At 43.0% G+C, this 27,528-nt stretch overlaps 1 protein-coding gene across 1 annotated transcript; it reads left to right on the top strand.

Annotated features, from left to right (window-relative positions):
- The first annotated feature begins 240 nt into the window (after positions 1-240).
- On the top strand, positions 241-27,017 carry wdr59 (WD repeat domain 59). Its single transcript, XM_080450798.1, has 26 exons — positions 241-297; positions 840-889; positions 1,520-1,655; positions 2,191-2,276; positions 2,724-2,804; positions 2,941-2,978; positions 3,115-3,203; positions 3,527-3,643; positions 4,443-4,520; positions 4,645-4,801; positions 5,899-5,978; positions 6,085-6,211; positions 7,031-7,146; positions 7,550-7,714; positions 14,025-14,120; positions 14,358-14,462; positions 15,712-15,833; positions 16,574-16,727; positions 18,797-18,924; positions 20,594-20,675; positions 21,100-21,212; positions 22,020-22,170; positions 22,427-22,499; positions 23,913-24,033; positions 25,314-25,456; positions 26,541-27,017. The coding sequence occupies exons 1-26, from the start codon at positions 244-246 to the stop codon at positions 26,774-26,776; spliced, it is 2,898 nt and encodes a 965-aa protein (XP_080306924.1). The 5' UTR covers positions 241-243; the 3' UTR covers positions 26,777-27,017.
- The last annotated feature ends 511 nt before the right edge of the window (positions 27,018-27,528 follow it).

The raw sequence follows: 27,528 nt of genomic DNA, 5'->3' as shown, positions 1-27,528 counted from the left end.
TACTTTACTGAGACAGGACAGAGCAGAGAAGGGAAAGTCAGGGTAGAGAGGGTGTAATCCTCTCTGTGAATAACTGGTCCCAGTTTTTACAAGCAAGCCCAACGTCGCTTATAATAAGCGGACTTGGCAACGCTAAACACTGACACTCCCACCAGCCAGTGCCTCTGCCACCAGCCAATCAGAGGAGAGCCAAGTAGCCTGCATGGTCACGTGATGTTTTGTTGTTGTCATGAGGAGAGGAAGATGGCTGCCCGCTGGAGCAGTGAGAATGTGGTGGTTGAGTTTAGAGATGCACAGGTACTAATGACACCGTCTTAAAATGAATGCACGACTCCCGATGCAGACAAAGTCCTGCTTCAGCCGGACAACGTTTTATTTGACTGCAGTGTGGACATTAGTTGAAGTTTTCTCTGAGTCTAGCAAAGCACCCCAGCATAAGACACTCCAAGAGTTACTTTAATTTGTAACAACAGAATATTTCACTACCTGTAGTAGACGTGTTGCTAACATAATTTGATTTAAATATGTGCAGTCTCCTTTATTTATGATTAGGGAAAAACTTGTACCTGATTGATATCTTCGTTTTCAGTCATTCATCCCTGTAAACCAATGGTTCTCAAACTTTTGTATTTCAAGGTCTCCCCTTAACACATTCTGACTGTATACAAATCCATTTGTATGCAGTCAGAGTTACAGACTTGTAAGGTGCAATTTAGACCCCTTTAAAAGAACCCAGAGAGTCCCTGGGCTGGAATCCACTTTGAGAACCACTGGTGTAAAATGTAAACCATGACAGTACCATGCCAACCTAAATTGTTCCTATTTCATACTTTCCACAGGCAACAGCTATGTCTGTGGATTGCTTGGGGCACCATGCTGTCCTGTCTGGGTATGTTGGCCTCTTTTCACTTGCAAGTGAATTCTGCCCTCACATTACATTAGGATCACTTGAAATGTCTGTTTTCCTCTAAAGTCACTGTCACATTTTGTTCATATTCATATTTTCTTGATTTCTAGAGTGTGTACAGCAAATCACTGTCGTCTTTGGTTGTTGCTTAATTGTTACATTATCGCATTATAACGTGAAATGTACAATAACACTTTATCAAGATAAAGCATGTGTTATTTAGATTAGACAATGTGTGGCACAACAAACGTACTATCTTCTGTGATTCTTTTGTCAATTTTATATAGAATTGAATGTGACTTTTTCAGTATACGATGTTTGTTTATTGTAGTACATGTCCATAAAGTAGGCCATGTTTCATCATCAACACATCAAACTTTCAGTACTCCTCCTAGCAGCATAACATATTAACTGATCGCATTAGTAAACTACATATCTATATTTTACCATCAACTTATAGTACTTTACAATTGCACCATCAGCATCATCCCCGTAACCTCGAATGCAATCGGAATCACACCTGCAGTTGACCTTCATAAACGTGTGATAGCAAACGAAGGAGCTATTTAAATACATTTACGTATATCTGTCTGTGTGGTATTGTCATTGCAGGCGACGGTTTCTTTACATCGTAAATCTAGAGACCCCGTCTGAAGCCCCTCGTAAAATTGGACGTCAGAGCAAATGGGATGTGGGCACAGTGCAGTGGAATCCGCACAAATCCGGGTCCCACCTCTTTGCTGCTTCAGTAAGTCTCCGTCATATTTATGAAGACAAAACACTTTCTAGAGCCGAAACAAAAGTGAACTTTGAAGTGTTCCAAAATTCTTCTGCTTGAGATTGACATTTTCCAAACAACCAATGTTATGTTGGTCCGAAATTGTGCATGTGGTGTTCCTAGTAGCACCCTGATCTCAGATAGTGAAGTTGTTATAGTCAACCCCACTTGTCGATGCCATGTTATATGGCCAGGCATCCTAAGTTTGTCACCTTAGGATGGGGCGGCCATAGCTGAGTGGTTAGTGAGCCCGCCTAGGGAACCAGCTGGCCCTGGTTGCCCCAGGTTCGATTCCAGGCTATCCCAGCATATGTGCCGATGATATGAAATTTGTCCCTGAGCAAGACTCTTAACCCCAATTGCTCACAGGTTCTCATTGGAAACAAGACCGCAAGGACTTTCATGAACGACCTGTTAAAAGGAATTATCCTTATCCTTACCTAAAACTCAAAACCAAATCCATTCTTTTGCTTTATGAACGTTGCTGAGATGTCTTTATTTACAGAGCAACCAGCGTGTTGATCTTTATACCTGGAGGGATGGCGTCGGGGAGGCTCATACGTCCCTGCAGGGGCACACGCGAGTCATCAGGTAATAATGCTGTTACTGCAACTTAAACATGTTTTGCTAACACACAGACACTTTTATAAATGTTAACGGTTTTCTAGGACAACACACCACACGGCCAGAGTGCTGTAGAATACAAACAAATTGAGATCTTTCCAGACAGTGAGGCACTACACTGTTATCTCCGCATTCTATTTATGTGATTAATTACCATGAGTCGCTCTGGATAAGGTTGTCCGCTAAATGCCTAAATTGTAATTGTAACTTTTATTTGGCACATACTTACAATTCAGGTAGCAGTCATTATGGGCAGTATACTGTACACCAAGCTTTACCTTAATAGTGGATGGACAACTTTGTTGTCTAATTTTAACATGTTTCATGTTAACATGAAATAAAGCTTTTCATTCATTAAAAAAAAGATAAGATGCTGTATAATGCTGAATGAATCTAAACTCTGTCTGACCTCAGTGATCTCGACTGGTCGTGGTTTGAACCAGAGTTCCTGGTCACAAGTTCTGTGGACACTTATATCTACATCTGGGACACCAGGTAAGATCTCAGAGAAATGAGGAAGACTTAGAAGAGGGTAAAACACATTCTTTGCATAGTATCCTAATCTTTTTCACTGTATGTTATTCGTTCAATGTGGAAGGGGCTTTAAATCTGCCCATGTTTGATTTTCCAGAGACACACGGAAACCTACAGTAGCTCTGTCTGCAGTTGGTAAGAACACCGTATCAGCTTTGAGTTATTCAGTGGCTACATGGTCTCCCCTGATATTCATTCGAATCCTTCACTTATATTTTCTACTCCATCATCTCCCTTTTCTACAGTATGTTGATATTTTGTTTTTTTGCAGCCGGGGCATCACAAGTCAAATGGAACAAGAAGAATCAGTATCTCCTCGCCTCCAGTCATGATGGTGACGTACGAATCTGGGATAAAAGGGTGAGTGTCACACTGGCTTACGACAAGAAGAAAGTTTAAACTGGCCTATGACCAGCCAGGCTGATTTGGTAGTAGAGAGATAGTATACTCCTATATCCAATGTATCTTTTAATGTATATTAAAACTTCTGAAACATGTATCACAGGGTAACTCTATTATTTGCACACAAAAAAAACTGAAAGACTGGAAGGGATACAGATAAGAGATACAGGAAGCTGAGGGTAGAGTGGAGGAAAGACGTGCAACACATGGCTGCATCCCAAATCGATGTTAGAACATGGTTGGTACATATTTAACCTATGCTTTCTTTTTGGTAACAACAGAAACCCAACACAGCAGTAGAGTATGTAGCAGCCCACCTATCAAAGATCCATGGTCTAGACTGGCACCCAGACAGCGAATACATCCTGGCTACATCCAGTCAGGACAACTCTGTCAGGGTAAGACCAACATGATTCCTGGACTACAACACAGCATATTCATCCACACTTAGGGCTGCAAAACTTAATTGAAAGTAACTGAAAACTGGGATTTTAGGTTTCACAATTATGTAATTATGACACTTAATAACAATAGCTTCCTCAAACCATACTCCAGCTGGTTCAGCTGGAAAACCGACTGCATTGAATTCAGTCAGTTTTGTCCTCTGTGTGGTGCTGTAAGACAATGAACAGAATTACAGTCTTTTAAAGTTATGATCAGCCCAAATGATTACACTGCTGCATCAGAGTGCCACCCTGAGACTTTATTTCAGCTGTCAATAAACCACACTCTGCTGCCACATGTAAATGTTTAAAATGAGAAAATTCTACCGTTGCTTCTTCAAATCCAAAGTATAAAATGACTAGCATGATTATAGTATTTATATGAATGATATAGTAATATTTTGCATTGCGACCTTAATTTAGCTATTTAACTTCGTATGCGGTAGGCTAATATTTAATTGTTTCAGCCTTTCAAGTGTTGCTGAATAAAAATGACACACTTTAAAGTAAATATGATATATTATGATATATTCATTTTGAGTAATCCATTATATTATAATGACCATTTGTCACCATTATAAATCAAACACTTGGTATGGTATGGAACCAAATGATATGTTTCTTTTTTAATTGATTTTGGCCAATTTATTAAGATTATAGAGTTTTTTCTCAATGACATCTGTTCCCCAGAGGATACATTTTGCTTTACCTTGCACTACATTTATTGAATGCTGTGTTAAACTTGTCTGTGTAGTTTTGGGACTATAGACAACCAAGGAAATACCTCAACATCTTGTCCTGTCAGGTGCCAGTGTGGAAGGCCAGATACACGGTAAATGTTCCCTTACGAATCTCCTAGTTTATACAGTATACTGTCTGTACAGACAGTACCTCTGCTTCGGTACATGGTTGTGTGTTTTATGTCTCTCTCTGTATAAAACCTTCACCTGTTACAGCCCTTCTCCAATGGTCTGGTGACAGTGATGGTTCCTCAGCTACGGAGAGAAAACAGCCTGCTGCTGTGGAGCAACTTGGACCTCAACAGCCCTGTCCACGCCTTTGTCGGCCATGACGATGTGGTCCTGGAGTTCCGCTGGCGACCGCAGAAAGAAGGTCAAATGTCATATCAGTCCCATCCAGTGTCAGAAAGATATAGGAGCAAAACGGCCCCCTGAAACCTAAAACGATCCTGAAATTAGATCATTATCTCCGCCAGGCCGAATGTAGGGGCCCCTACCTCAAGCCCCGCCCCCCGGTGGGTAGGGCCTATTTCTTACAGAAAACGTCATTTATCATGAACGCAAGATCCAATCAACCACACATTGGACTCGCACGTTGAGGGGCCTCTATAGAACGCACCTCCAAAAGCAGTTTCCATTCTGCCTGTATTCTGCCTGTATGTCGTAATACATGCTATATGCTATATGGAAACAAGCCCGCAAGGACTTTCATGAACGTCCTGTTAAAAGGAATTATCCTTATCCTATCCCCTCCAGCTTCCATGCGTTCTGGCGGTTGCAGAGCCGTCTGGGAGAAATGCGGGGCCCTGTGCGCGCCCCCATCCTCGTGCGCGCGTGAGGATGGGGGTTTTGGGCGGATATTTCCGAGTTTTTGGTGGTTATTTGCGGTTATTTCTTTTTATAACTCTTAATAAATGTGATTCTGTTCACTATTTTTTTTATTTATTTTTTGCTGGGCTCCCCCAAGTGAGGGGCCCTGTGCGGCCGCACCGCTCGCACTACCCTTCCTGCGGCCCTGGGCGGTTGCAACCCACAACTTCACGATTGAGCGTAGCAATCATAAAACACTTTCATCCTTGCCAAACTTTCTTCGGTTCGGGAAGACCTGCCGAAGCCGAAAAAAGTTTGTCATTCATTGGAGTACACTGCACCCTTTACACAGCCCTGGCTAGGCAACCCAGCCTGGCGAAGATATGCGCACAGATATGTGCCTTTTTGTAGTTCTACATCTACATCTTGTTTCAAGGTGGGGATTTTTCATGGCATGAAAACTGATTGATGTCTTTACAATCTAGGCTTCTTACTTCCTGACATCACACGATGGTGTTGCTGCCTGAAAACTTGTTATATCCAGCAAGCAACTCCATCGTGCAACAAGGATATCATAGGCTTTACACTCACTTTTCCTCTGACCCTAACAGACATCTTATCAATGGGTTTCACTGCTTTTATCCATAAAACAAACTGCAGGCTCTAAGGACTACCAGTTAGTTACATGGTCCAGGGACCAGACGCTGAGAATATGGCGAGTGGATCCACAGCTACAAAAAGTAAGTCAAAGATATTTACCCTATCCATGAACTAAAAATGAATGAAACACACTCATATCCCTTTCCCAAGATGGCATGTTGACGTTGATGTATGCACGTTGTCCAGCTCTGCTCTAACGACATAGTTGAAGAGTTGGAGGGAATGTCTCTGACCATGGAGACGGAGAAGACAATGTCCTCCCAGGAACCGGAGCCCCAACACACGTCCAGCCTGTCAGTGGATGACCTGCAGGGTGAGACACACAATGACCACTCAGTTTATCACTGCTGTCAGGTGAAATGATGTACCTGCAAATTTGCCTTTTTATTACCCTGTATTACAGAGGCATAGCTCTAATTGTTGACCATATTCACACTGCGGCCATTTTCCTCTTATGTCAACCATGCTGCATGTCATCCCCTCACTTTCTACTACCCCTTCTTCAGGGTGCTTGTGTAGGTCTGAAAAGTCGGGAAAATATCATATTTTCTTTCCAGCCCTGGAAAAGTATGGACATTTGGATGAAAATCATGAAAAAGGCTGCAAGTTTTGTTCATAGTAAAACTCACATAAAAAAGTTGACAATATCTTATTCATGAACATGTGTACAGTATCATTGTTGCATTTAGTGAAGTTGTGCAATGGTAAAATTGTTCCTGAGTTGGCACCCGTGCTAACGTTAGCCCATTAGACTTGAAAATGAGTTATTGCTTGTTTTCTAGCTTATGGCTTAAGCACCCCAAATATAACACCTGTGTTGCTCCTAACCCCAAGTCAAACACTAAAGTGTTGTGCAGCAGTGGTCAGCTATCTGTAGGGCAAAATACATAAAAATGTCATTGTCAATTCCTTGAGATCACTATCGGTGGTGATCAAACAGTCAATATCCTAACAAACATCTTAAAGAAAGAAAATAATCAGTTTGGGAAAAGTCTTGAATTTGTATTTGGTAAAGAGGGCAAGCTTATATCCAGGTATCTGTCTTAGCTGTTATTCATTAATTGGTAACTGCTAATAACGTCACGATATTGCCATATCATGTACTATAGTGTTGTTTTGTTTCCTGTCTCAGACCAGGATGGGGTTCATTCAGCTATGAGTTCCAGTGGACGACACGATGCCCCGGGCCAGACCCTGCAGCAGGAGTTCTCCCTGGTCAACCTGCAAATCAGGAACGTCAATGTAGAGGTGAGAAAAGGACTTCTCATGGTAAACAGGCTTGAGCTGTCTAGATTTAGCCGAGGAAGAAGTGGAACCCCATTGGCGTAGAAAGCATTAAAAATGTGGGTGGAACAACAGGGGTGGGGGGGCACGTCCGCACGGTCCATCTATCTGTCTGTCTGTCTGAAAATTATGGCCAAACTGGCATGTTTCATATGCAGAAATTGGCCGAAAATTGATTTGAAAATATATTTTGGCCATGGTAAAACATTTTCACAATATATTTTCATTTTGGGCATTGAAAATATATTTGGATATGTATATTTTGTATATTATATTTATATATGATATATTTTGAAACAGATGGATTTTTACTGTATGAGTCCAGTGTTCAGTGTGTATACATATATTTCTCCATGTCTGACTCCAGATGGATGCTGTAAATAGGAGCTGTGTTGTGTCGGCCCACTTTGGAAGCCATCAGGTACGAATGGTGGTGAAGTTCCCTGCCCACTACCCCAACAATGCTGCTCCCACCTTCCAGTTTGTCTCTCCCACCACCATACCGCCTGCCATGAGGACAAAGATACAGAAGGTAAGCTAAGCTGTTAGCAAATGTACCGGTATGTACCTAATTGCTCTAGGTTCCAAAACAGTTAATAATCAGGATTGCATGTCACCTCCTCTCTCCTACTCCACATTTTGTAATGCAATTTTTATTGTATTGGCTGACACAATGCAACTAATATGTTGTATTATACAGGTGACTGTATTAACTCATTGAGTGCCATTAACGTGTTTCACGTGTTTTAGCGCTATGGTGCAACGTGCCATTAACGTGTTTCAAAAAAAAAAAAATCTTCCTGAACCCAAGATATCATTATCTGAAGATTTGCAGCTCCATCCACTCCTTGTTTAACTTATAACTGAAAAAGGCTGTATCTCGCTTCCTAAGCACTTTTGTTTTACTAAATTTTAAATTTTAATAAAAATTGTAATGGCCAGAAATAGATATTAATAATTATGGCACTCAATGAGTTAAGGTGTGATATGCATTTACCTCGATAAATAACGTTTTTTTTTGTTTCCCTATGGATATAGCACTGCTTTGGAAATTTGGAGTAAAACTAGTGTGTGAACTGTAAATATTGACATGCATTTCCTTGGCATGGTTTAGCCCCACTCATCCAGTCATTGGTAGGCAAAAGGCAAAGTCACACTGAGGGTAGTGGCTCCCAGAATGTTAAAACCTTCTGTCACAGGACAGTGTGTTCACTGAATACTTTGATGTGAATGAAAATAGTGTGAAATAAAACAAACAATATGACGTTAAATTCAACAATGTGATGTTACTCTGACAACACTGGGCGGTGGAAAGACTACAAATACAATTTGAACTGTATGTGGCTGCAGACATGTTCGAGCTGCGGTCTACAGCTAAATAACTGACAGTAAACATACAGTACTTCTCCCCCAATGTAGCTGGTTTTAAACAGGTCTGTTTCCAGTATATTAAGATACATTAATCAGAGCTACATTCATTGTTAGGTTGTTTAATTATGGGAGTTTATAGAAAAATTGTAGAAAATTGAGTTGTGGAATATTTACACTATATTTAATCCATAAATCTTCTGCCCTCACCACACGTGTGTGTATGTGGCTATGCAGCGAGCTAAACATTATTCCATAAAGCAGTCAAGACAGGAGCTGGCTTGACAGGTCTTTAATAGAAACTGTGAAACTTCAAGCACAAGAAAAAGCATGTGTAAATTTCACATAGAATTGTTTGCATTAATCTACAACCCAACAAATGTAACAATAACGGCACATGAACATGAACTAGGCAAGTATGCACAAACTCAAGTAACATACAGGTAAGTATTAATCAAAAACACAGCAGGTAATTATTCAAACAAAAGCACAGTCCTCCAAATACAACACTCTTTTAACTAAGCAGAAGGTTTACTTACAAACTTTGCTTCTTAAGAGCACACACAAAAACATGACTGTTGAAATGAACTGTGGCTTTCTCACTGAGGCTCAAAACCCTGCCAGCTGCTAATAGTCACTTGATTACTAAATGCTGATAGGCAGCACCTGGAGCATTCAAAAGCTGAAACTTTATGAACAGAAACACTAATTGTAGACCTGCCCCTAGAGGGCACTAAACAGCAGTGAGGAAATGTCAGAACACCAAGTCCTTGTCCTTGAAGTGGGGGCAGAACACTCCCCGCCTGACATCTGCAAGAGGTCACACTAACTAGAACTGTGTCCTTTGGTAGAAGGCGGACAGCCTTCGAGACAGGTTTGAGGAACAGTCTTACTGTACTGTCTCTGTTGTCCAGTGTATGGACTTGTTGCCACTGATGCCTGAAGAGACTTTGATACTGGTGACGTAGGTGGGACTCTTCTGGAGGAGGATCAGAGATCTGGTGATGCATGTAGGATCTCCTGTAGGGAGATTTGGGGGCTGGTGACATAGGCGAGCATTCCTGCAGTGTCAGTGAAGTAGGCCGGTCAGGAGGCCACCCAGAAGGCCGGGAACCATGAAGGTGACTCCCAGGCGGCCAGCCAGAATGCAGAGGACATCGGTCAGAGACCCTGGGACTAAGGTAACAGGCGGCTGGGGGCTGGACCTCCGGAACTACAGCTGGTGGGATCGCAGGCGGCGTGGTCGCATTCATGGTCGCAGGTGGCGTGGTCGCAGGAGACGTGGTCACAGGCGGCGTGGTCACAGGCGGCGTGGTCGCAGGAGACGTGGTTGCAGGCGGCGTGGTCTCAGGTGGCGTGGTCGCAGGAGACTCAAGGACAGCCAGACTGGAACAGGACGGCTGACGGGTGCTGACTGAAACTGACTTGTCATTAGGCAGCGCCATCACAGGCAGAGTGGTGGGCAGCAGAACCTCAGTGTTGCTGGTCCACAGCGGAGCCTCTGTGTGGCCGTGGATTGTTGCAACTGGGGCTGCTGCACGGGCGCTGTAGACAGGGGCTTTGAGATTGTCTTTCACGTGGATGCTACTCTTGCATTGTGTGAGACAACTAGGAGTTTCCAAGATGCTGGTCTTGAAACAATTCACGATAGGCCTGTTAGTTCCCCTTGGACACGTGTCGCCTACGATAACCCATCCCAAGTCAAGCCGTTGGGCATAGGGTGCACTGTGGTGATGCCCATTGTACACTTTGCGGACTTTGTGAGCTTGGATTATATCCCTACCGAGCAACAAAAGGATCTCAGCTGAGGGGTCGAGCGGGGAAATTTCGTTAGCCACCCTACGTAAGTGAGGATGGCACCACGCAGCCTCTGGCGTAGGGATTTCGTCCCTGTTGTTAGGTATGAGGTTGCACTCAAGGAGGGTAGGCAGTAGCATGGGCATTTCACCGTTCAAAGACTCTACCATCAAGCCGTTGGCTCTTCTGCCAGTGGTGGGTGTTGTGCCAGAGCATGTCTTGAGGGTGTAAGGAGAAGCTTTCCCCTGGATGCCGAATATGTCAAAGAATGAGGACCTTGCCAGTGATAAGTTGCTCTGGTCGTCTAACATTGCATACATCCTCTTCTTCCTCTCAGGATGTCCCTTGGGATAGACGTTGACCAGAATTATCTTAGAACAGGATTTTCCTCGGAGGCCTTCCCCAGAGACCTCGGTGCAATGTGAAAAGGCCACTTCTGAAGCCTGTTCGACTTGCTCCCTGCCATGCTCTGTGGCAGGTGTGGTGGACACTGTTACTTCCCAAGGAGGTGGACCCGCATGAAGGGCTGAGATATGATGTTTACTGTCGCACTCTGAACAGTGTATATCAGCTTTACAGTCCCTAGCTTGATGGGCCGTTGAGGCACAGCATTTAAAGCATATGAAATGCTCCATAAGAAAGCTTTTACGCTCGTCAAGCGGCTTCTCCCTGAAACCCCTGCACTTCTTAAGGGAGTGTGGCAATTTGTGGATGGGGCATTGCTTGTCTGGGTTCTCACAATGTTTGTTTTCAGAGTCTGGGATAGAAACGTTCTCAACTTCTGTTTTATTGACAAAGATGGGGTTCTGAGCTCTCCACTGCTTTGCTGGGGCCTTCTCGCTTCTTGGAGGTGCATTGCAGGCTTGGAGAGCAAAGCTGGGGTCAGTTCTCATTTCGGCATGACTCCACACAAACTCGGCAAAGAATGAGAAAGGTGGGTATGGAACCTGGTGTTCCTTTTTGTACTTTGAACCTCGAACCATCCATTGTTCTTGGAGATTGTATGGAAGTTTCTCCACAATAGGGGTTACTCCTCTGGAGGTATCGAGGAAGCCGAGACCCGGTAAATAACCCTCACATTTAGCTGCTCCCACTTCAAGGAGCAGATCAGAGAGTTCCTGCAGCTGCTGGAAGTCCTTGTTTTGAATCTTAGGGAAGTTTTCCAGTCTTAAGAAAAGTGATGCTTCAATAGCTTCTGGTGAGCCATAACTTCTGTCCAACCGTTGCCACACTGTGTTCAGACCAGCCATAGGATTATTGACGTGAACAGCTCGGACTCTTTCGGCATGCCGCAGTGACTCTCCACTAAGCCATTTGGTGAGCAAGTCTAGCTCCTCGTTGGGTTTCAAGTTCAATCCCTGTATGACATTGGAGAAGCCAGCTTTCCAGGACAAATAGTTCTCTGGCCGATTATCAAACATCCTCAGCCCTGATGAGACGAGATCTCGACGGGCCAAGTATGAGGCGAGGTCAGAAATGTCTGTTGACCTGGGAGCAGGTACGTGGGATGGACCACCGACTCTAGGTGAGTACTCTGCTGTGCTGACGTAATGTGATGGGGAGGGATTGGATACTTTGACATTGGTGTAATGTGATGGGGAGGAGTTGGGGACAAGGTTGCTGTAGGAGAAGCTTGAAATCTGGGCCGGTCGTGGCTCAGACTTCGGCTGCTGTATAGGGGGAGACTGTAGCTGGGAGCTCAGCTGCTGTATGGGGGGCAGCTGTGGCTGGGAGCTCAGCCGCTGTATGGGGGGCAGCGGCTGTATGGGGGGCGGCTGTGGCTGGGAGCTCAGCTGCTGTATGGGGGGCAGCTGTGGCTGGGAGCTCAGCCGCTGTATGGGGGGCGGCTGTGGCTGGGAGCTAGGCCTAGGAGCTTGTTGTGGCGGAAATACAGCGGTCAGTTGTGGTGGGCTTAAGCTGGCACTGTGGACCACAGTCTGTGGTTCTTCAATTGTCTGTTGATTGAGTGTGTCACTTTGCTGGCTATTGAAATGAGTGTGAACATATTCGCCAGTGCGATGTAAAGACTGCACTGATGCACGGTGGCTGTATGTGCTTCTGAAATCTTGAACATCTGCTCCTATTGCTGCTTCGTACACTTCTGCGGCTGCTGCTGCAGCTTCAGCCTTACCCTCTTCTTTTAGTGCCATGAGCGTTGCATCGATGCGCGCTCTCTCCACGTCTATACGCGCTCTCTCCACTTCCATGTCAATCTGACGCTTTGCATAAATCGCCTTTGTACGTGCAGCTTCAGCTTGTGCACGAGCCTCTGTTGCAGCCATACTAATGGAGGACCTACTGGAGGGTCGTGAAGAGGCTGCACTGTAGTCCGACTTGCCGTCTTGGTTGTTATGCTTGGACCTACTGGAGCGTCGTGATGATGTCCCACTGCAGTTCGACTTGGCATCTGTGTCGCGATGTGCAGTGGGGTCTGCAGGGTCTGACATTGTTGCTCTTGGTAGCGGTGCAGGATGCTCTTAAGGTGAAGTTAGTTTTTTCACTCTTCTGCCCTCACCACACGTGTGTGTATGTGGCTATGCAGCGAGCTAAACATTATTCCATAAAGCAGTCAAGACAGGAGCTGGCTTGACAGGTCTTTAATAGAAACTGTGAAACTTCAAGCACAAGAAAAAGCATGTGTAAATTTCACATAGAATTGTTTGCATTAATCTACAACCCAACAAATGTAACAATAACGGCACATGAACATGAACTAGGCAAGTATGCACAAACTCAAGTAACATACAGGTAAGTATTAATCAAAAACACAGCAGGTAATTATTCAAACAAAAGCACAGTCCTCCAAATACAACACTCTTTTAACTAAGCAGAAGGTTTACTTACAAACTTTGCTTCTTAAGAGCACACACAAAAACATGACTGTTGAAATGAACTGTGGCTTTCTCACTGAGGCTCAAAACCCTGCCAGCTGCTAATAGTCACTTGATTACTAAATGCTGATAGGCAGCACCTGGAGCATTCAAAAGCTGAAACTTTATGAACAGAAACACTAATTGTAGACCTGCCCCTAGAGGGCACTAAACAGCAGTGAGGAAATGTCAGAACACCAAGTCCTTGTCCTTGAAGTGGGGGCAGAACAATAAATATGGTGATAACATATTTATATCACCCTACTACACCAGTGTTTTATCAAATGGGTGTATGTGTGTGCCCCCTTGGGGTACGCAGAGGTATTATGGGGGTACTGAATGTGAGAGAAAGTGGAAAATGTAAGTTATGTTCCATTATAAAACATTTGAAAAATAATAACATCTGCACACCAGTGCGATGCTCAGTATGATGAGGAAGAGCGTCCCAGCCCGAAACGTTACAGTGAATAAACATTTCCATAATGGGAGCATTGTACTGGTGTGTGGATTTGTTTTATTTTTTATCCATCCAGCACCCAGCCCAGCAGGGATATGGGATGTGCGTGTCCTTTGTCATTGTTTTGATGCCTTTTTAATGATAAAACATTGACAACATTTGTGTGATGGTAGAGTGGAGAAATGAAGTAATGTTTTACTTGTTTTGTTTTATGCATCCTAATGTCATTTTATAATTGTGTTTCCTTTGCTTGTTCTGTGTAAAGCACATCGAATTGCCTTGTTGTTGAAATGTGCTATACAAATAAAACTGCCTTGCCTTGCCTTACTTGGTGTGATTATTTGTTGCAGATCCTGACAGACATGTCACTTCAGAAGGTGAAAAGGAACCAGAACTGTTTGGAGCCATGTGTGAGGCAGCTGGTGTCCTGCCTGGAGTCTGACATGGTGGGACTCTGATGCAAACGCAATTACACACACACACACACACACACACACACACACACACACACACACACACACACACACACACACACACACACACACACACACACACACACACACACACACAATAATACGAGAAACACATATCCACACACCACACCGCAAAAAAGGATTCAGTTGTATCCTCCCCTACAGTCCCGAAATGTTACGTTTGTTTCTCTCTTTCACAATTCCCCTCAGACACAAGAAGACGGGCCTGCGGTGGGTTCCTTCGTCCTGTCCAACCCTATAGCATCAGCCCTGCCAACGTTCCCCCGCGTCACTAACACTTACGGCTCCTACCAGGTACAATGGACCTCCATGTTGCTGCAGTGTGTGTGTGTGTGAGTGGATCTTTATTTAAACTACTAGTGCAGTGCCCGTACCAGGCGGCAAGGAATCTCCGCTGGATTTGAAGCCCACTTCCTGAATCTCTTAGGGGTGCAGTTCCCATTAATGGCCCATGAAATAGCACATGTCGCTATTTCACCTCCTGAAGAATTTACTCTCAATACAAGTGAACAAGGTTTTGGCCGGATTTTACACTTGATTTTATTACCTTAGTAAACATTTTCATAAACACTTTATGCTTTCAATCGCTAGTTTAAAGTTGCTTTTTTAAATGTAATGATAAAGCAGGGTATGCTTCTAGGGCTTCTACTGGTTCTACAGAGTGAAGAAGACCCGCCCTCGCTGCGGTTTCAGCCAATAGCAGTCGTTTCCGGTTTCTTTTCGGGACCGGAAGTTCAAAGATGGCGGATTTGAATCTGCCAAAAAAGTGGTTTCAAAGCGGGTCTGTAGAAACCAATGGGGCTCCCTTCGTCCATATTTTTTACAGTCTATGGCATGGGTTCCCAAACTATTCAGCCCGCGACCCCAAATAATGCGGCCATTGACTCGCGACCCCACCTAACCGTGGAGGTAATTTATGCACATAAACTTGCACGTTCGGTGCACATTTGTAACGTATTAAAATGGTAAAATGTACTATTTGTAATCAGTTTTAGATTGTATTTCATCCATTCTGTTTTTGGTTTTTTTTATGACCCAAAATTATTTCGCGACCCCACCTTTGGGAACCCCTTGGTATTTATTTATTTTGTGCTAATTGCTCTTTGTGTGCAATGCATGAAATGAACAATCAGTGGCATGGCAATTTAATTTGTATAGCACATTTCAACAACAAGGCAATTCAATGTGCTTTACACAAGGCAGAAGAGACGCTACCTTAAAAGGCATATGAGCAACACTCCCACTTTCCTCAACAAGATGTCCTTGAGCAAGGCACTTAACTCGGGAGGAGCTGCTCAGTGGTCAACAGTAGAAGTACTGGGTGGTGTACTTCAATGGTGCCCCCCCCCCAGCTGTGAACTGTATGAATGAGAAAACAAGCATCAGTATTGAATTCAACTTTCCTTGAATACGGGTCAAATAAAGAGGCCATGTAACAGAATCAACTGAATTGTCCTTCTTTTAACATCACAATAATCCAACCTCCGCGTGTCCAAGTTAGCTTTTATTATCCAAGTCCATGTTTGGTTATTTTTCCCACCAGGATGCCAACATTCCCTTTCCCCGGACATCAGGGGCCCGCTTCTGTGGTACCGGCTGCCTGGTGTACTTCACGAGGCCCATCACCATGCACCGTTCTGTCCCTACCACAGAGCCCACACCCAGGTGAAAACTACATGTTTTTTAAAAGACGGTGTTCTGGCATGTTAACCCCTATTGTATAAATCATAGATTACTTGAATTACTGCAGACCATTTCCCAAAACATACGGTTGGGTTTTTTGAGAAAGCCATTGGTTTCCGTTCATTTCAGTAGAGTATAAAAATCCAGTTACAGAGACTTGATATACTATAGGTAATCCAACACGTTTGGACATAAAACCAGTTGATTGGGGACGGCATGTCTATTTGGGGACAGAATTGGTGACCCAAATTTGATTGAAAGTCAAGCTGAAATGTATTGTTGCGACCTTAATATCATGATATCATGAAATTGGTTCGGACCTGCTGATAGAACAGTGAAGCTGCCGTCGCCTGGTGGTCAAATCTGGGATTGCAATACTTCCGCATTTAAAACGCCACTGCGCATGCGGCATGCTTCTACCGTTTGAAACCCTAGTGTGCCTGCTATGTGCTCTGTTACTAATATATATATATATATATTTTTGCATCTATCGTTAATTAGATCTATTATGACCACGTGCCCTAATAATGTGAAAAACATATGTTTCATAAAGGTAGGTTAGATCAGTTAGGGTTGGGTTAAGGAGATATGGATTGAATGTCAGTCCCCAGAAGTTTGCAAAAACCAGTGTGCTGCTTTGTGTCTGCGTGCGTGCGTGTATGTGTGCGTGCGTGTGTGTGTGTGTGTGTGTGTGTGTGTGTGTGTGTTTTCGTATGGACCAGGTCCCTGTCTGCCCTGTCTGCCTACCACAGTGGTGTACTGACTCCTATGAAGATGCGAACAGAGTCTCAGACCACCCTCAGGCTGTACAGCGGCAGCCCCACCCGTTCTGACAAGGACACAGTCTCCATCTCCTCCTTCTACTACAAGGAACGGGTGAGAAACATGCACGGACACACACACACACACACACACACACACACACACACACACACACACACACACACACACACACACACACACACACACACACACACACACACACACACACACACACACACACACACACACACACACACACACACCTGAAGGTCTCCTCATTCATTAGAAGGACAATATCAGTCACCAGAGGTATTTCTACACAAAGTAAGTGAAGAGGGTGATTTCTACATTTTGTGGACGAATGGTCCATACCGCCATCGTTAATGCAATTGCATTTGTTGATATTCTCTCCAAAGTCATTGAAAATGTTGCCGAATCTAACTGAATAACTGAGCTAATGTTTGCTAAAGATCATTGCATGGTTAATAAGTTGTTGGTTAATGGATGTTTGAATTTGGTTTGTAAATCAGTCCATTCTCCAGGACTTTTCAAATCAATTAGCACTTTAAAATGTATTAAAACCTGATGATAAGAAAACTTGAACAAAAATAATGGCACAATAAAGTTCACTGTGTATGATTATCTATCCCAAGCAGTACCATAGTGAAATGAATGGAATGCAATGGCATCCTCAAACATCGAACAAACCACAGTATGCTTTGGAAAATGGCCGACAGTAATGTCAAGTATACGGTCAGTCATAAGCCCCTTTCCCACATGGAATCCATAATACTGCTGTATTAAAAAATATCCAGCAACGGCTGTGGATAGTCATTCACACATTGGCCTCCTTTACGGAGATGTTCCGCATACTGTCTGTATTCCCACTTTAGATTACTGTTAGGGATACAGTGCATAATGCTCACATGAGAGTTGTCTAAAGCCCACAATTCTGGGGACGATAAAATCTGTATTTGGGATGAACAGCAATCCTCCCCAGGACGCAGTCGGGCCAAGAGGATTTTCTTTCCTTCTTGAAAACTGTCAACTGAGTCAGTTGTCACCGGCAAATAGTCTTCTTGTCTGTAAAACCAGGAAATACTAGCTCGTGGAAGTTGCGCGTAATTTACTGTGTATGGAAATTGACACTGTCTCCTGTTCCCACAATGTTACACCAATATGTAACATTGCCAGTGGATTTATTACTTTCAGTTCAAGTGGGAAAGGGGCTATAGTCAATGGGATAAACGAGCCATACTGCCAGTACAGGCCTTTAAGACAGGAAACATGAGGAAATGATTCAGTGACTTCTTCTGCCTGTTAGTTCTGTTGATGCCATTGTTTTTGTGTTCACAGAGCTGTTTTGCGTGTATAAATTCCCCATCTTGGTGTCTTAGCTGTCTTCCTGATTAGGTCTTCTTTTTGTCTTGTTTGTTGTTTGTTGTTTGTGGTGACCGTCCACCCACCCAATCACTTGTCTTGTTCCCTACGCCACTGTTGGTCACCTCCTCCTTGTCTTGTTCCCTACGCCGCTGTTGGTCACCTCCTCCTTCCCATCTCTCCTCCTCCAATCAGAAGCCACTAATGTCTGCCTCTCGCCGCTGGTCTGTGCAGACCATTCATGACTTCCCGGTACTGATCTCTCTGTCTCTGTCTTTCTCTGTCTCTCTCTCTGTCTTTCTCTCTCTCTCTCTCTCTGACTCTCTCTCTCTCTCTCCGACTCAGTCCCCTTTCATTCTTCCCTTTCCATCCACTTCTCTCCCATCCAACTTTCTTCTCCTTGTCTCATCTGGGTAGTTCAGTGTCTTTTTGGAACCCACATTCTCTCCTGCCTGCATGTAATTGCACTGCAGTAACGCCAAGGCCCGCTGTCGCCTGAACCATCTGATACCTTTCCCTTTTTCTTCTCCTTTTTCGTCTTCTGTGAACCACTTTTAACAGTTAACTAACTATAATGCAAAAACATAAAGGGGAGGTTTTGGGCTTGTAAGTGCAGTTGGACGTTCAATTTCACCTCTGTCTTTTGTTTTCATAAACTGTTTTATTTGACCTTCGTCGGGTCTGCAGGCAAGACGCTGGTTAATTCATGCACAGGCAGCAATTTGTCATCCAGACCACATTTAATTATGTGGTGCTACGTCCCTTCGGGTCCCCCCATCTCTGCCCTCCTCTCTGTCCACCAGAAATCACGGCGGTATAAGACCAATAAGACGGACTACGGCAACAGGCCCATCAAGCTGGCTGGGAAAGTCATCATCCAGGAGATTTCATGTCTACTGCCTGTTCACAAAGCACTGGGAGAGAGCTATATGTGAGTGGTGGCTTCATAAAACACTTTAAAAAGTACTGTTGAATACATATTGATAATCACTGATCAAGTTGGGATGCTTAAGGCAACGGCGAATGCCTGGTCATAATTCCTTCCCATACCACATATCACATACCCAGAGTCTCATTTATTGACAAGACAATGAAAACATTTCCCAATGGTGTGGAGCAGGGGTGGGCAACTTTGATGATGTATAGGGCCACTATATGTTTCCACACTCACTCCAGAGGGCCACATTGCATATACTGTCAGAGGGCAGACACCTCTTATCTCTGTATTTTAACTTTTTTGTATTAATTAATGCTATTAAAAATTGCAAAAATATCCGATATACAAGCTCAAAACGCGTCGCAGCGCGACGCGTTTTGAGCTTGTAGATTGGCTATTTTTGAATTGGAATCCTGAAATCCTTTTGGCTACTTTTTAATTGTAATCCTGAAAAGTAACATTTTAATTTAAATTCAAATGCATTTGGTTATACTTATGTTAACTTTATGAACTTAAATACAAATACATGGGACATAAAATAGAATTGTAATACTAGTCATTAAGCTACTAATATAGACTGAAGTAATTAAAGCGTGTCATGTTTGCATGTTTGGAACTGTAGCTGAAATCAATAATATATCAGTATTCTGATATTAACCTGCGGGCCACATTAAGTGAAGGTGGGGGCCGCATGTGGCCCCCGGGCCGCCAGTCGCCCATGTATGGTGTGGAGGGTGTTGCTGGCCTTTATGCTGCCATTCTGTGAACTGTGTTCCACTCTCAGTTCCTTTGCACCCGGATAAACTCAAAAATCACGTGAGCTGGGAATTATACCAAACCATCCACAGCAACTTTGTTTGGCGGCCAAGTTCCTTCTGCAGTGAGGTCGCTCACGGAGACAAGTTCAGCACTGGTCAGAAGAAGACAAATCTTCTCTAGGGATAATATGGCAGCTCAACGCCCTATTAGTCCTTTTATCACTCCCTTCACCCAGCCTTTTTTTGTCTGGGTATGTGATAAAGTTCAATGTATCAATATGAATGTGATTATATTGTATTCTTGTTTGCAGAAAGCACAAAAAAAGCTTTTCATTATACACAAGTTGAAGAAAGCCATAGAGTCCAACCCAGCGGTGCCTTGAAAGTGGACTTTAAACAGATGATGATGATGATGATGATGACGATGACAAACATGTATTTTGACATGCAATTTTACTACCACTTTTTAATTTTTCATAGTTTATGTTTTATTTGTGCTTGCAGGTATTAGCCAACCTTTCTCTGAAGTTAAGTGACATGCCAGAGCAGGATAAAATAGATCAACGGTCATGTAAGGCCCTATGTACTGAAAGCGTCACTTCTGTTTGTGTTCACATCATCTATCAAAAGGATTTGTGTTTCCAGAATGGTCAAACAAGTGAAAACGAATATTCCGGTACATGCACCAGAATGTTTGTTACGTACAAAGTTTGAAATAAAAATAGATTATCATTTTATAATATAAAAAGTAATGAGACAAGCTTTGACACGCCTGCTTGACGACTCCACTGTGGCTACAGCCGTTGCAAACAATAACACAGACACTCCCTGGATTTGATGACACGAACATCTGACGCTTTTAGTGTGTCAGGGCCTTAATGCTCATTTTATGTCTTCATCTTCAGTCTGAATGTCAACGACATCCAAGACACGTGTCAAAAGAACGCAGCAGCATCTCTCACCGTGGGCCGCAGGGACGTGGCCAAGGTCTGACACACCACAACATCTCAGTTGTACACAGACAAATCCTCAGTTTTAATTTCAATTCAGTTGAACGAGTGTACACACTCACAGTGTTACAAATGGATAAATTAACACTTAGGCATTTTATTGTTTATTGTTTCTGTAAAATGTAAAAAGGGTACATTTAACTTTGAAAGTGTATAATTGAACACCCAGGATTTTGTATTCATTTATACACTTTCAATATTTTACTGTATAGTCATGGTATTGAATTAAGTTATTACTTATTACTATTATCTGACCCAAACTATTTAATACTCATCAAACTTATATGCATGCATATATACAGTATGTACATGTCTGCATGTTGTGTTCATACTGTACATGGATGCCTTTCTCTTTTAGTTATGTTTTGTGTGTGTGTGCATGTATCTGCGTGTGTGTGTAGGTTTGGGCCCTGGCAGCTGCAGCTACCAGTCTAGACCTGAGTCCAGACTCGGACCCGGACACAGACACTCCCTGGGCCCGACATCCCTTTGGGCGCTCCCTACTTGAGACTCTGTGAGTATAGCAGCCCGTTCAGTTTTTTTCCGTCACGTTTGTAAAAGCTTTCATTAATACATGAACAATACTTAAACAGCATAAAGCCCAGCATAAACAGAAGCCTTCAGTGCCATGAACAATCCCCCAAAATATCATAAGCTCATATCATAAAGCAAACTTATTCTATCACTTGTACAAAAACATACTGCACAACGAAATGCTAGTATGTTGCATAAGACCAGATATAATATTATTTTCTCATCTGACACTAGACTCATCCCCCTTAGCCGACATAGGACTAAATGTTGCTATTGTGTATGCCTTGAGTGCCCTTTTTATTTCCCCTTCCTAGCTCCCTCTATAAATAAAATATAAAAGGCAATGGAGGATGAGTCATTCTCCATGTAAAGTAAATAAAAACATTACTCAACAGGGGAAAAATGGTCAAAACCTGACCACCCTTTCTCTCCTACACTGTCTGACATGTACTGATGTTTTTATTCAAGGATTTTTGATTATCGCTTGGAGCCAATGTTTTATACAATTGTGTCAATACAGTAGCTAACTAACTACTGTACATATAACTCACTGAATGGCACTGAATGTGAATGTCTTAGATTCCTCTTTCTTTATTCATGTTTCTTTTTACATCTCACAGTTTTAATTTCCTTCTTGTCTCTCTCTCTCTCTCTCTCTCTCTCTCTCTCTCTCTCTCTCTCTCTCTCTCTCTCTCTCTCTCTCTGTCTCTGTCTCTGTCTCTCTCTGTCTCTCTCTCTCTCTCTCTGTCTCTGTCTCTGTCTCTGTCTCTGTCTCTCCCTCTAACAGTTTGGACCACTACAGCCAAATGAGTGACGTGCAGACCCTGGCCATGTTGTGTTGTGTATTCAAGGCCCAAGGCTCTCCTCAGGACTACTACTCCCTCTATGGACACCATCCCCCACGGCCTTCAGCGCTTCCTTCTTATCACACACGCTACGTACGTCTTACTCATATATCCCCTCTTTGACTTGTGTACCACTTTCGACATGGTGTCCCTACTTTGGGCATCATTATAGACGAAAATCTACAGTACAAGCTCACACCCGTGTGACAAAAAATAGGACTCAAGTGGTTAATAAAAGTGAGCCCCCTGCAGGGCCCCACAGAATTATTATTTTAACTTACTAATCATGACAGAGTTAATTCATCGAGGATGTGATTGACTTTAATTATCTTGTTCTTGTTTCTTTCAGCCCAGCCTCACATCCAGTTCTGTGACCTCGGGTTCCAGTTCTATTACCTCAGACACAACAACCTGGAATGTCGGTAAGATAGCATCAGCCCACACTGAAATAAAATAATTTGACATGGAGCCCAATGTACGTATGAATGGCTCCGGCTGATATCCCAGCCCTCCGTTAGATATGAGGGCTTGTAGATCGGCTATTTTTGCTGGATGTTTGCTCCAGAATGGGGACACTAAGGTTCATGTGGTTAATAGATTAACATCACAGTCAGTAAGGAAAGCTCCCCGGCGAAGGAAATGGTATAGTCCCGCTGGGAATGCCTGACGGTGTGGTGAGTTGACTAAGAACAACGAAGGTCTGTTGCTGGCGTGCTCTACCTTTGTTGGTACACAGCATTCAGTATGCAGCCACTCGGTCGAAGGTCGCTGTTTTCCACTCTGTGTTTTGGTTCCTTCACGCCCAGATAAACTCCAGTGTCTCCTCAATGGTGAATTCTTCCCCGTTTGGTTTCCCATGTGGGAGACCAGGGTTTGAATCCCAATTACCATTCTCCGTCGGGAGAGGACATCACTTTGTAAGATTGTAGCTTTAACATCTGATATTTTAATCTAGTTTTGTTAATCCTGTCCTTCTTGGTTTATACTTCGTAAAGCATTTTAGTATCTGAAAGGCAGAGAGAAAGCCTGAAAACTTATACATCTGTATCACAGATTATCCTGCTGCTGCTGCTACTGCTACTATATGTATTTTTGACATACCCAGCCTTTATTCACCCTGAGAAGGGGTGTGATAAAAGGACAGATATAATAAGGTTCTCTAGGTGTTAAACAGCATTCGGCCAATCAGCACAGCTACACTGCTCGCTGAATGAGAATCAGAATCACCTTTATTGTCACATCACAGTTTTACAGGTGTAATGAAGTAGTAAAAAAAACTAAGTAGCAGCAGGTACAGTGTTCTTAAGGCACTGTTCAATAGACCAGTTTGTGCATATTTCACATAGTTGAATCCACCTTAGGTGAAACCACGTCAGATAGAATCTGCATAAGGAAGTGTAAATGTAATCTACATAAGGGAAGGTATTCCAGCCTGGCGGCAAGCGGTATTTGTGACTTGTTGAACAGTCTGTTGGTAGCCGGGTTGAAACTGTTCAGAAGTCAGGTGTTCAGGTGCTTGATGCTGTGGTAGAGCTTGCCCGGCCGTTGTTGCAGTAGTGTGGCTGCGGTGGTGATTGTCGTTTATGATACATTGAGTTTGGACCACACACTGCTTTTCATATAATTCCTGGAGGGAGGGAAGCTCACCTCTCGCGGTGCGGTGCGCTGGGCCGTCCGCAGCACCTGCTGTTGGTTTCTCCGTTCGCGGGCTTTGCAACAAAATGGGCAACCTCCCTGCTTAACATCCCCAAATGTATGTGTGGGTTATTTGTTTTTTGTTTCATTGGTTTAATATACACTTCCTGTCAGATAACTGAAAAGTGTTTTCTAAACAGGTCGAGACTCAGATCACGTGCCCCCCTGGGGAGAATCCTCTCCCGACGACTATCGCTTTGCCAACCAAATGTACGCAGATCCAAGAGAACGAGAGCGGGAACAGCATGACATGAACAAGAGGTGACATTGAATGTCTGCTACACAGTAAACAAACACCCAAGTGTTTATTTAATTCAGAGAGTGTAAAAAGTGACCCTTATGGTATATTTTGGTGTTAAATTAAGACTCAAGATTTAGCTGTGTAGAGACAATATGTTGAAATAGCATACCGGGGAAACTAAATTAACTAAATTAGATGTAACGTTTTGCATATCTTGCAATATATCCATCCAAATCCAATATCCCTGTACTTTAGAACAGGACCAAACACAGCGAGCCGACTGTAGGTTCTATTGAGATTTTACATTTTAGGGTTCATTTTATGTCTATGGTTGGGACTTGGGAGAGATGTGCAAATGGTGCAATCGATTTTAAACTGCTACAGTCTAGTACAATTGCACACTGAAACCTTCTTTGCATGGTCCCATATGACATCTCATTCATCCACATCAATGTTTGCACCTAGTTCATTTTGCCATGTCTTTGTGACATTCTGTACATTCAACACATGAGTCTGGCACATTGTAGAAACTGGTCATGGATTTATTGGTTGGACCTAGAATGGAGTAACTGCGCTGCCTCTGATGCTCTAACATTAATACCAAGAGTAGTTTTTCTAGTTATGAAGTCTCACATTTGAAGGCATCTAAAAGAATGATCTCTTTTGATAGAAGTTGTAAATGATAAAAGGGATGAACCCTCATATATATCACCATGTATTTTATTCCCTGAGACGACCGAATTCTATACCCATTATCCATCATGCCGGGCGGGATGCCAGGCTTACCTTGAAATGGACTCAGTACAGAGGTTATGTTAGACTTCCGCTCAATTTCCGTGTAATGAACCACAACTTTAAAGTATCATAAATTATGGGGTTGTTATTAAAGAGACTCCTAGCAGATTTCATATTCTTACTAGATGTGCAGTATTACTTAAATGGCAATGAATGTGTCAATATTGCAAGCAATGAGCTCTGTATACAGTATAAAAGATAATAGCACTGTGGCTTTCACTGGCAAATATTCAGGAAACACATATAACTAAATAACTAACCAGACAGCAACATTATGCATGCTATACATATTCAAATGATATATCAGATAAGATAAATTAGATCATCTGTTCCTGCTTAGGGGGATGAGAATGTGTCCATCTCAAAGTCAGACAAATAGACAAATTTCAAATTTGTTGGTTCACTTGACCATTTCACGACCTGAAACCTGTTCTGCAAGTACTGTTTTATTATGCCACATAGACTGTTGTCCCTTTATCATTTTGTTTTGATTTGTTGACACCAGGCTGTTGGACCCTGCGAACACATTACAGTTTGATGACTTTAAGAAGTGCTATGGAGAGATTCTCCACCGTTGGGGACTCAAGGACAAACGGGCAGACGTGCTCAAGTTCGCCTCCTGCCCTCCTGAACCCCACAAGGGCGTCGGTGAGTTCATAGAGATTCTCATAGAAATTGTACTTTATTACCTGGTTTTACCATCATTGTACCGTATATCATTGGTTCTCAATTTTCACATCAATGGCCCCCAAATTGGTATGTATTTGAAAGCGAACAACCCTATCTGAAAAGATATGTTATGCCATGCATCCCCATAGGAACCCATGGACCCCCATAAGAGAAGATATGTGTTGAAACTTCAAACAAATTGCAGATCTACAAGTTGCATAGTGACTCGTTGTGAGCTTGTAGATCGACTGTTTTATGGGGTTAAAGTGGTTAAACTGATTTGAATGCTATATGAACACATTTTACTGGGGAACTTCCTCAATAAACCTACTTTGAGAACCACTGTTCTAAATTAATCACATAACTGTAGAGATAATCAAATAATCTGAACAGATTTGACAGACTAATCGTTTTTGAAAACAATCGTCAGTTACAGCCCTACCCACACACTGTGCTGTCCAACAATAATCTATCAAATAAAACTATATGATGATGTGACCTGACCATTGACCAGTGTTGATTTTGACAGCAGATTTTGATAAAGTTTTAGTCATAGTCTTTTGAATAAAATTCCATTTAGTTTTAGTCATATTTTAGTCATTTGAAATGTTTTAGTTTTAGTCTAGTTTTAGTCGACTAAATATCCTAAGATTTCAATCGACAAAATCTACAGTTCATTTAGTCGACTAAAATGTATTTTGGCGGTGCCTTGATGGCGTCGTAATGGCTGATTTTACACTTGGTTGCATGCTGAAAATAGCCGATCTGCAAGCTCACAACGCGTCGCAGCGCGACGCGTTGTGAGCTTGTAGATCTGCTATTTTCACTTGACTTGTCTTAGTTCTACTGGATCTCTTCTCCACTAGTCCCTCACTAACATTTTAGTCTAGTTTTTATTTGTTGACGACAAGTTTTGTCTTAGTGTTAGTCATCATAGCTTAGTTTTTATTTAGTTTTTACTTAGTTTTCGTCAGTGAAAAAAGGTAGTCGACAAACTTTTTTCGTCATAGTTTTAGTCAACACTGCCATTGACCAGTTTGTATCATTTGCCTCACATTGTCAGAGTTTGGGCTGTACTGCTGTCACTGTCGCAGCCAGGCGCGGGGGACCCAGTGTGCGGTGTGCAAGCGTCTGACCTTCCAGTGCGCCATCTGCCACGTGGCCGTGCGCGGCTCCTCCAACTTCTGCCTGAGCTGTGGCCACGGCGGCCACACCAGCCACATGATGGAGTGGTTCCGCTGTCAGGACGAATGCCCTGCAGGCTGCGGCTGCCGATGTCTTCACCAGAGCACGTTCTGATGCCACACCCATGTGCCACACGCCTTTTTGTTTTGATATTGTGCAAATAAAGGAATGGAGTTGTTGTGTAAAATAACAGAGAAGTGATTTGTTAGAATTACAGTTGTGCTCTGAGATGGATGTAAGAATTTTGGCTTCAAGAGTTTATTCTGCATACCAGCAGTCAAATGCACTTTCACTCTGTCCATCAAAGATGGATGGACAGAGTCTAAAGCAGCATACACACACACACACACGCACGCGCGCGCGCGCACACACACACACACACACACACACACACACACACACACACACACACACACACACACACACACACACACACACACACACACACACACACACACACACACACACACACACACACACACACACACACACACACACACACACACACACGTAATTGATCCGTGAGCATGCATGCACACACTCCAAAGAGCAGAAGGATACCCTTCCGTCAAGGTGGGGGATTTGATTGCACTCTAGTGTCAGCATGCGTGGTGAAGAGCTGAACGTTTCAGTGCTGAAGTCTCTACATGGCCTCTGAAGGAAGGACTGCATACATGCAAGTACCTTGCAGCTTTTAATGCAAGATAATTCACTTTTACAACATGCATACGTTCTTAATTACAGGGCAATATTTTTGAATGTGAGACCACCACTTGTTGACATACTGTATATATTCAAAAATAAAATACAAAATATTTCAATTTGTGTTCCCTTTAGATGACTCTTAAAAAAGGTTAACAGTGCAA

The sequence above is a fragment of the Gymnoscopelus braueri genome (assembly GCF_963280865.1).
Source record: "Gymnoscopelus braueri genome assembly, chromosome: 1".
Classification (NCBI taxonomy): Eukaryota; Metazoa; Chordata; class Actinopteri; order Myctophiformes; family Myctophidae; genus Gymnoscopelus; species Gymnoscopelus braueri.
This window is presented reverse-complemented; position numbering and strand designations above follow the sequence as displayed.